The sequence below is a fragment of the Dreissena polymorpha genome, chromosome 6, assembly GCF_020536995.1.
Source record: "Dreissena polymorpha isolate Duluth1 chromosome 6, UMN_Dpol_1.0, whole genome shotgun sequence".
Lineage (NCBI taxonomy): Eukaryota > Metazoa > Mollusca > Bivalvia > Myida > Dreissenidae > Dreissena > Dreissena polymorpha.
Window position 1 is genome coordinate 51247799 of NC_068360.1, and position 11180 is coordinate 51258978.

At 38.4% G+C, this 11180-nt stretch overlaps 1 protein-coding gene across 1 annotated transcript; it reads left to right on the plus strand.

The window, feature by feature from the left end:
* The first annotated feature begins 7116 nt into the window (after positions 1-7116).
* Positions 7117-8550, plus strand: LOC127835673 (iduronate 2-sulfatase-like). The gene has a single exon (XM_052362111.1). It carries the CDS (start codon positions 7117-7119, stop codon positions 8548-8550), a length of 1434 nt encoding a protein of 477 aa, XP_052218071.1.
* The last annotated feature ends 2630 nt before the right edge of the window (positions 8551-11180 follow it).

Consider the following 11180-nt stretch of genomic DNA (forward strand, 5'->3'; position numbering starts at 1 on the left):
TTCTGACTCGCCTTGTAAGCGAAGATGAACTGTATGAGAAACGCACAAAATTTTCATTAATAGTCTTAAATCTAATGAATTGATTTTGTCTCCAATGATGTTAAGCGTTATGGTATGTTCGTGGGTCGAAGATATTCATTTGAAGCGGTCGTTGTGCGAAATATACAGTGTTCTACGTGAATGTCTCTTAACAAAGGCAACGGAAGCAGATACATGCATTTTGGATCCATTACAAGTTTCGTGTTTGCAAAACAACGTTTGTCTTCAGGCCAACATTGAGCTTAAAATGTCTATCCCAAACTGCTTTTTGTCTGCTGTTTTCAGATTGCAGGGAACGTTCTGTTGTGTTTAGTGACAAAGAATTGTCAAAGTTTAGGTCCAAAAAAAGAAAAGGCGTTTGCCCTCAAAACAGGAATCATAACAGATGAGAGAGAATGTTCTTCACTTACCAGGGAGTCATCAACTCTCTCATTCCTTCATAAAATTGTACACGAATTTCTTTCTGCATTTCACATCCCGAACAACTCAAGCGTCATACAAGATGTCTTGGCAAAGTATCTGAACATGTTTTCTGATGCATATCTTAACATAGCACAGGTATTCATATACCTGTTTGGGTTGAACGTCAAATCCGCAAGTGAATTATCATGTCTGATGGATTATCACAACGATTTCTTTCTATTGTATTTCAGGTTATTTATACAAGTTACCTCAACTTGTAATGGCTTTAAAGAAGCAAACGCAAACTAGCATGATGACAGTGACATTAATTTGAAGCTTCGTATCTTTTATTTCGCTGCACATTTAAACACTGATGCTTCGCTAAAGATCTTAATGAAGAACAATCTAACGTTAGTTTTTTACACGTAGATGATAAGAAATGTACATCCTGTAGGGATGAATATCAGGAATACTCATCGGACGTTTCTGATCGATCTGATACTGAAACAAATACTTGGACTATAGGTGCTGCTGTTGCGGAATCTTATCCAAGCTGAGCTGATATGGGAGAAAAAGTAAAAGCTTCTTCGCATTGCCTCGAACATCTTGAAGGTGAGGACTGTTGTGATATCGACTTGGCAGCATGTACAAAAACTAAAAACAAAATAAAAGAAAGCTGGAAAAGGGAGAATGATGTTTATCATAACCTAACCTTTTAGTGGGAAGTATATGTTTATGTTTAATATAGTGTACAAATATTTTATACGTACGCAATACATTCAATTCTTGCAACATTAAATAGATACTATTTCCAAACCTAAGAATAAAAACTTTTTTTTACTTTTCATAGACGTACTGCCAGTTAGATGTTATAAAGCTTAACAAATTTGCAGCACTATGCGGCTGATATAGTGCGATCATGTCAAAGGAAGTATTGTATCATAATCTGAATTTGTATTTAACATAATAATGAAATTCAACCTAATTAAGCAAAGTATTTTCTTTTTTTTTCAATATTGTATATACACTGAATGTTGAGGTGTTATTTTACTATTTAATTGTTCAACATGTCGGAAATACATGTATAATCGCTTTTCATATATCGTCTTTTAGTTCAAACCTATTTATTTAAGATCGATTGCATCTGAAGCCTAATACTTATTTGAAACGCTCTCGAGTCCGTTTCCTGGGACTAGAACCAGAACTTGGTGTCTACGGGGGAACGCTCAAACAGTGGGGATCGAACCCGTGACCTCCCGGTTGCTAGGCGGAAATCCTATCCACTACGCCACGCCGATATGCTTCTCAAGAAAACCGGTAGGTAGGTGTTAAACTGATAAAGGATATATGATCGTTTCCACTTTACCTTATTTTTTACAATGGCGTAAAAGCTAAGACCTACTAAATACTAACGTCTTGTAGCGTTTAAGTTATAAGCATAATAAAATTTGTGTTGATTCGGGATATAATTGTAAAATAATTCTGAATATATACAAACATATTTTTTGAAAATGAAACAAAAACCTACATATGGAAATAAGAAAATATACAAAGGTTAGATGGTGGGTGGGGAGATGAATTATTATGAGTGAAACCCGAAACATACATTTTAATTGTTAATAATAAAAGTGTTGTTATACGCGTGTCATTTATTATCTCTCACATTGAGGGGATGTATTAAATTGCATTTTGTAGAGTTTTTATAACGATTGATAGAAAAATTATATATAATGATGTACAATGATGCATGTATTCTTTGAATTTTCAAAATCATAATAAAGCCTTTTTTAAATGGTTGTTGCAAAAAATAATTCACGTTGAACGTTCAATGTCTGCATCTATATTAAAGGCTGATATAGTTTTCTTTATTGTGCTAAAAGTAAAGCTATGTATATGCTTATAATAAAACAATTATTACATTCGATCCGCTGATTTAGTGTTAAACAACTTTTGTCCCATATTCGAACTTGGCCTAGATCTGTCTAAATAACACTCTGACGAAATTTGATAACGATTGGGTCATATGTATGACTTCTAGAGTGGTAGCATTTTGACCAAATTTCAACTGGATAGAGCGAGACATTTGGCCCTTATAAAATCTAAAAGTTGACGTACCAGATGTATACCATACAAAGTACCAGATGTATACCATACAAAGACTGGTCACAGAAGCTTTTCTTGATCTTATCTTGAAGTAAACAATCGATAAGCATAAACTTTGGCAAAAATATGTTTTACCACTCTTAATTTTCAATTTACATTTGAAATGTTCTGGCCAATTGATGACGTCATATAACAAAATTGGTGTTAACTAATTTTTCTCTCTGTTTGTTTTAATTGCCAATTATACGTCAATGATGTTTTTCTGTGAAAAATTGGAAGCATGAAGCACAGTATTGCGGTTATGAACTCCTTTAAATCTGAAGGTCGTTGGTCGCTCTATGGAGTTAAGCGTAGCATAACAGCTTTACGTAAGCACGTAAATACATTAATATTTGTTGTCATATGAAGTACATTTACACCTACAACCATAGCGAGAGAATTAAAAATCTTGCTTTTCAATTTTATTAAATAACTTAAATTCTTAGCCTACACAAAGTTTTATGAAAATTAAGCAATAAGTATTGCTTGTGTGTGCTAACAATGCGCATTTCATGACGAACGACTCACAAAATCACAAGTTCAAAAAAACCATGGTGTTTATCCAGCACCTTGTAAATAAACAAAAAAAACAACATCTTTGTTATTCCATTTTTATCAATACGTCAGCATATTGGTGTGACATTTTCGGAGACATCTGAGTCCATTGACTTGACCGGGGTATTGCTATCCCACTTAACCCTTTCCCCCCATAAGAAGCAAAGTGAAAATGGCTTTCGCAACAAGCATTAAAACCAGAGCAGCCTGCGAGTAACGTTGATTCTGAGTATTTATGTGGCTATTTACAAAAAAAGAACATTTTTAGTAATAACACGTGCCTTTATGTAAACACGCGAAATCAGTTTTTTACTTCTTGAAATGTTCAGTTTTAATTTATGTTTGTTGTAAATATTCCTTTAACGCTGTATTTAAACTATGGTGTCATAAAATGGGGGCGTACATTGATTATGAAGATATGAATATGAAGATACCGTCAAGGGTTATGCTGCTTAATTAATATCAACAGCCACTGGCCGATTGTGATGTTTTTTTTATTGAAATAACCTGTCATTGTTCGTGTTTTTTTTCTGTTTGAAAGGTTGATTATTATAATAAAACGATGTAATGATGAATTTCGGATGTTGGTTTATGTCATCATCTAAAACGTGTCAAAGATCTTATAATAAAATGTATAGTTCACGAAGTGAAATGACGATAAAGACTTGATGAGGCATGTTAACTTGTTTTCACCATACGAATTGTTATCAGCATCCTATTCTGATATTAACATTACTTTCTAACTATGTTTATACACAATCGCTAGATGTCTCTAAACCTGTTCTCTCGGGCATTTAAACAAACGTACATACAAGTAACGCCTTAGTGGGATCAGAAGGTCGCAATTAAGGGACATTGTTACGTATTTTCTCACTGATAATGAACATGGAAACGAACACTCTGCACCGTCGTGTACAGTGTACATTTCCGTCTCTGAAACCCTGACACAATGAACGCACCGCAGATGCAAATACCACTCGGGTCAGTTTATAATTAGTGAAGAACTATCTATGGAATACTCTGTCCCAAAAGCGACGTACACGCTCACGGTTTCCTGACAGATTTTTGAGCCATTTATCTTGATCAAATGTAGCCCTCGTGAAAGTATTACTAGTTTTTGCTCTTTGTGACATCGTTTGTACACAGTCATCCATTTACGATATGATTTTTCTGCAGTCTGTTAAACAATGAGGTTTTACAAACATGATATTCCTTTATAAATCATAGTTTTCTAACCGTTAGAGCACGCCATCTTGCAATAACTGAATAAATATATGCTTGCTATGTTCAGTTTCTTGTGTATGAGTACACCTTGAAGATTGGAATGTTGTGACTTTCAGGGTCTCCGAGAGACATGAGTATAATGCTCAAACGGATAAACATTTGGATGACAAACCATTTGCAAGAATAAACAGTTTGGAGACGTATTTAAATAAATGTTCATTTAAATACATGTTCATTGCTTTTTTGCTTTTTCTCATGTTTGCAGAATCAAATTGAGTGATAATAAAAACACGCATCTATTATCTCCTTGTATATTATACACGAGCGGTTGCCAATTATAATTTGTTGGGACCATATGAAAAGACCATAAACTTTTTTATCGGTTTTTGTTTAGTTTTAAGTCAGAAGCAGACACCTCAACTCCATCACGGTTTTCCATCGAGAAACGAAGAAACTTTCTTTAAAAATGGAAAAAGTATTAAACATTCCAAAAATAGCAACACCTCTTTTTCCCCTGGCGTTTAATCCAGCTAAAAGTCAGTTTTACTTTTCGTCGTTCATAAAGCAATAACGCATATTTCTCATCAAGCCCGCAATTCAGTTGACGGTCATTGTTTGACTATATTGCGTTTACAAATCCATCGCCTTTAAATAATGATCATTAGCGGAGGTAATGCAAAATCAAAGCGCTGAAGGTACTAAAATTGTTCGCTATTGCATAATCTTAGACGCAACTCAGTTTTCAAAATTATGTTATAGCTTTTTATATTGCCAGTTTGAAATGCACACAACCCATTCAAATTTAATAAGAGTGTGTCTTAAAGCACATGTCGAGGTTACTTTGAAGTTATTATCACTTTATCTTCTTTTTTTCAAATCATTAATAAAAAAGATAATTTAACCCTCATTTTGGGAAATCAGGGCTTAATGCATATGCATTAATATTATTGTCATCTCAGTACCAGAGACTCTTTTTTAACGAAAAACACCTTCAAATCAGAAAGTGTCGTCCTTAATTAGCTTGTGCGCATTGCACAGGCTAATCAGTGTGCACGGGCTAATCTTATTTGACATGCATTAAGCCCCGTTTTCCCTGAAAGCAGCCAATATGTACAGATTTCAATGACAAACTGGCCAAAGTCGTCGCACAATTAGTTTAACACTAGACTGGCCAATGTCGTCGCACAAGCTGTTAAACACGATTGATTACATACACACACCCGCAGTCCGCAGTGTACCTGTGGTGAAGTATAAACAGGCAGATGCGGTGGTTATCGTTCCTAGCGTAGTAGAGCAGACGATACTAGCGTAGTTAAGAGCAGACCTACTTCAATTTTATGGCAGTAACATTAGCTGTCCGCTGCGCGAAGAACTAAAAATCGTTTTTTTCCGCAGAGATAAGAGTCCTGCCGAAAACGGCCGCGATAATCGGTGCGCTATACCCGCTAAAATTAGAGACCCATCAAAATACCAATCATGGCAAGCCCGACATACCCATCAAATATAGACGCGTTAATCTCGCTTAATAAGACCAGGCTGGCTCCTAACAAAAAAAGAAATGGCTGCGATTATCCTATTATTATATAACAACCCAAGACGGACACTCGGGCTTAAAAACTACCTACCAAAGACTTACTTATCATCCACAGACATATCCGTGTTTATTTCGCGCGTTAATTCAATTAAATATATAAACGGATAATGTTTAATAGTTTATGTTTTATTCCAGCATCATGGAAAATGCCATTATCAGTTTGACAGCCACATGTGGTTTACATACAGGTGGTCATTTGTCGATGCGTACCATCCACGTTTTCGATGCTTACCGCATAACTCTCAACGCCCAACATCAATTGACAACAATAGCCAACCGTAAATACTTCATGCTTAAGAAAACCTAAAACTGATACATTTAGACGTTGGTAATTTCGGAACTTTGGTACGAATGCACGAATCTTTACTTGCCCATTTTGGGGGCATTAATAATGACCACTCGATAAAATCGTGTACCGAGTACATGAAGACGAAATGATCGGAAATCTAAAATCACGAATGCATCGTTTACAATTATACATAGAAGGTATCACAGTTTACAGAATTCCATTTCGGTCTGTACAGTTTACCGTTCTCTACTATCCGCGGCATTCGCTGACCAAATCGTGGCCTTGGCATTTGTGTGGACTCCCTATCACAACGGTGAACCATATTTGACATAAATTTGTTTGTTTTATATCATATTGCATGTAATATTAATTAGTCACTCGTGGGAACGACTTAAGTAGCAAGAACGAAATAACTAAGTCGTAGTTCGTAAGTTGTGGAAATGCGTACGTTAACGACTTACGACTTCGTGTCGATCCCACGAATCAGTTTTGCCATTCGAATGAGTAACTTAATTGTTCCAACGACTTGGCTTTGTTGTGTTCACGACTTTCTAACTCGTTCCCACGTCTTTCTTACTCGTTCCCACGACTTACTAAGACTTATAAAGAAAATTAAAACAAACGTGTGTCCCATCTACGCCACCGTTGCTCACGGTTTATTCTCAGGGACATTTTATCATTCATTTTAGCCTTTGCATAATTATCTATTGATTATAAGGTAGGTCGTTCCAGTTAGTAAGTACTATTGTAATAAGACCACGCGAAGATGAAGGTCGTATCGGTTTTATGTTTATTAACTGTTTTGGTGTCCATAACATGCGCCGCGCCGAAAACTGGACCAAAAAACGTGTTATTTATTACGATCGATGATATGAGGGCTGATTTAGGATGCTACCAAGGCACAGACTTCCCGTCACGTGATGACCCTCAGATTCACTCGCCAAATATCGACGCTCTAGCGCGGAAAAGCCTGCTCCTGAAAAAGGCGTACGTACAGCAGGCGATTTGTAGTCCAAGCCGAACGTCATTCCTTACGTCACGGCGACCGGATACGACGCATGTTTACGATCTGGATACGTACTGGCGCAAAAAGAGCGGGAACTTCACGACTATACCACAGTACTTCAAAAACCACGGAAGGATAACCGCCGGTATGGGTAAAATATTCCACCCGGTACTTAATAGTCATGAGGATGCCCCTTATTCGTGGACGGAGCCGTACGTTCAGCCGCGACCATCGAGCTACGAAGGGGCTAAAATAAGTCATATGTACCTAAACGATTCCCAGCTCGCGAACGACCCGCTTGTAGATGAAAAAATCGCGCAGGCTGCTGTAAGAGCTCTGCAGGATTTTGCAACGGGTGGCAAATACGCGGAACGTCCGTTCTTTCTCGCTGTAGGTTTTTCTAGGCCACATTTGCCGTTTGTGTCGCCGGTAAGGTTTTCGCAATACTACCCTGCTAGTTCAGTTCATCTTCCAAGCAATCCGTACGCACCGACCAACATGCCGCGCATCGCATGGTGGTCAAGTTTGGAGTTGATTAACGGTTACACGGACATTACAGCTTTAAACTATCACGGGAACATAAATGAGACGCTGCCGGATAATGTCGCGCGCGAGCTCAGGAGAGCGTACTTTTCAGCGATATCGTGGGTTGATTCGTTAGTTGGCGTCGTTTTAAATGAACTGGAACGCTTAGGGCTTTCCAATGACACTGTTGTTTCTCTTCTCGGCGATCACGGATACCAGCTCGGAGAGCACGGCATCTGGACGAAGCATTCGAATTTCGAGTTGGCCGCGCATGCGCCTATGATGATTCGGATCCCCGGCCTCACCGACAACGGAATCATTACAAATCGCCTGGTGGAATTTGTGGACTTGTTTCCGACGCTTGTTGACGCGGTCGGTTTACCACCGATTCCCGTTTGTCCCGAGAATTCACAGAACGTGCTCACGTGTACGGAAGGTGAGAGCTTTATGCCGCTGGTCCATAACGCAACAGCTGCGTGGAAACACTCTGCGTTTTCGCAGTACCCGCGCGGCGCTAGAATCATGGGTTACTCACTGCGTTCAGATCGTTACCGGTACACGGAGTGGGTCGATTTCAACAACCAAACCTTTAAGCCGGATTGGACCAGAAATCACGGCACGGAACTGTACGATCACCAGACGGACCCCGACGAGAATCATAACGTAGCGTCCGACCACGCTAATGCAGATCTGGTGAAAAGCATGGCCTTTCGACTACATGCCGGCTGGCGTCACGTAAGCCCGTCAATCAATAACCCAACAATAGTGGGATGATCTTCATAAAATTTGTAATTTGATGAATCAAACAGTACATCAGTTCATACTAAAAAATAAATGCGGTAAAACTTTCTCGTTTGTATATTTTCTTATTTACTATTATTCTAATCTTAACGATTAATAAGTTATTTGATGTATACATCATACTACAACACTGTCATCGTATTTCAAAAAGACAATTCACATCATATTATCACGGCGTAGATATTAACAAGATATACCAGTCATTCCTGTGCGCACAACTTAAATGAGTCGAGTTCTGAGAAAACGGGGAATATTGCATGTGCGTAAAGTATCGTCTCAAACTAGCCTGTGCAGTCCGCACAGTTTAATCAGGGACGACACTTTCCGCCTAAATTGGATTTTTGCTAAGAAGAGACTTCATTTAAACGAAAAATGTCATAAAAGCGGAAAGTGTCGTCCCTGATTAGCCTGTGTGGACTGCACATGCTAATCTGGGACGATACTTTACGCACATGCATTATGCCCATTTTTTTTTTAGAGCACAACTTATATGTCTAAGTTGTTAGAGCACTGGGCTACAAATCCTTATATCGCGGGCTCGATTACCGACCAAATAACTTGTGTAGGTATTGGTCATTCTCCATACCTCTGCAAACGTAGCAGTTGTCATTTAGTTTCATAAGTGCTTGCACGCAATACTTGTCAAGCAGATATCCTAAGAAAACTTTGAGCCTAATGCACCATATGACTAGAAAACTGTTGAAAACGACGAAAATCAAAAAACAAAAACAATCAATTCGTATTTAAACAAGGGACAAAATTGTCACAAAACCAGGTTTTCATTGTGAAAAAAAAATCTGATAAAGGGAGAAAACTCAAACTGAACTTTTGAAATGAACAAACAAAATTAACCCCCTTTGTAAGTTTGTTTTTAAAAAAAATCTATTTTTAGTAGTGGCGACCTTGACATTGGAGATATTGACGTGATTCTTTCGTGCGACACACCGTCCCATGATGGTGAACAAATGTGCCAAATGATTTTAAAATCTCACAATGAATGACATAGTTATGGCCAGGACAAGCTCATTTATGGCCATTTTTGACCTTTGAACTCAAAGTGTGACCTTGACCTTGGAGATATCGACGTAATTATTTCGCGCGACACACCGTCCAATGATGGTGAACAAATGTGCCAAATGATTTTAAAATCTGACAATGAACGACATAGTTATGGCCCGGACAAGCTTGTTCCGCCCGCCCGCCAGCCAGCCCGCCAGCCCGCCTGCCAGCCCGCCCGCATTCGCCAATCTAATAACCAGTTTTTTCCTTCGGAAAACCTGGTTAAAAATATGCAAGGCTCGAAAGTCCCAAAACCCGCGAACGAAATTACACGATAAATTATAGACAATAATTATTGATAACCAATTGTAATAAACGATCGAGTCATTAGAGAAATAAATATCTTCACGAGTAGCTGAAGCTTTTTTCTAAGATTTGATTTGGTGACCTAGTCTCATCAACATTTAATCATCACCTAACTCTAGGCTTCTTAAGTGAAAACAAGTTTTTCTAAGAATTGACCCGGTAGCATGGTGTTTTATTGCAATTTATTAAATTTTGATTCTGAACCTGGTTAGATATTGCCAATATTACAATTCTGACCAAGGTTTATCACGATGGAGTCATAAATGTGGCCTAAAGAATTCAAACCAGGGGTTTTCTAGGATTTACATTTTGATCTACTTTTGCTTGGTAGACCTTTGAACGATAACAATTCTGACAACTTTTCATCAAAATTTAGTCATAAACGTGGCTTTTAGAGTGATAATAACTTTATTCTTATAAATGACCCGGTAACCTATTACCCCCCCCCCCTCCACTTGACCATGATTCGAATTAGGCCTTGATAGTGTCAAGATATTTTTTTAAACAAATTCCATCAAGATTTAATCATACATGTGGCTTTAAGAGTGGTAAAAAAGTTAAGTTGTTTTAAGATTTGACTCGGCTACCTGGACCCGAATTCACTAAGCTATAGACTCTTAGACTTGAACCTGGACCCGTATTCACCAACCCATAGACTTGAACCTGGACCCGTATTCACCAACTCATAGACTTGAACCTGAACCCGTATTCACCAACCCATAGACTTGAACCTGGACCTGTATTCACCAACCCATAGACTTGAACCTGGACCCGTATTCACCAACCCATAGACTCTTAGACTTGAACAAGGACCGTATTTTCCAACCCATAGACTCTTAGACTTGAACATGGACTGTATTCACCAACCCATAGACTCATAGACTTGAGCCTGGGCCCGTATTCACCAACCCATAGACTCAAATACTTCAATCTGGACCCGTATTCGCCAACCCATGGACTCATAGACTTGAGCCTGGACCCGTATTCACCAGCCTATATACTAACAGACTTGAACCTGGACCCATATTCACCAACCCAGAGACTCAAAGACTTCAATCTGGACTCGTATTCACCAGCCCAAAGTCTAACAGACTTGAACCTGGACTCGTATTCACCAACCCAAAGACTTTAGCCTAGATCCGTATTCACCAACCCATAGACTTGTAGACTTGATCCTGGACCCGTATTCACCAACCCAAAGACTTGAGCCTAGATCCGTATTCACCAACCCATAGAGT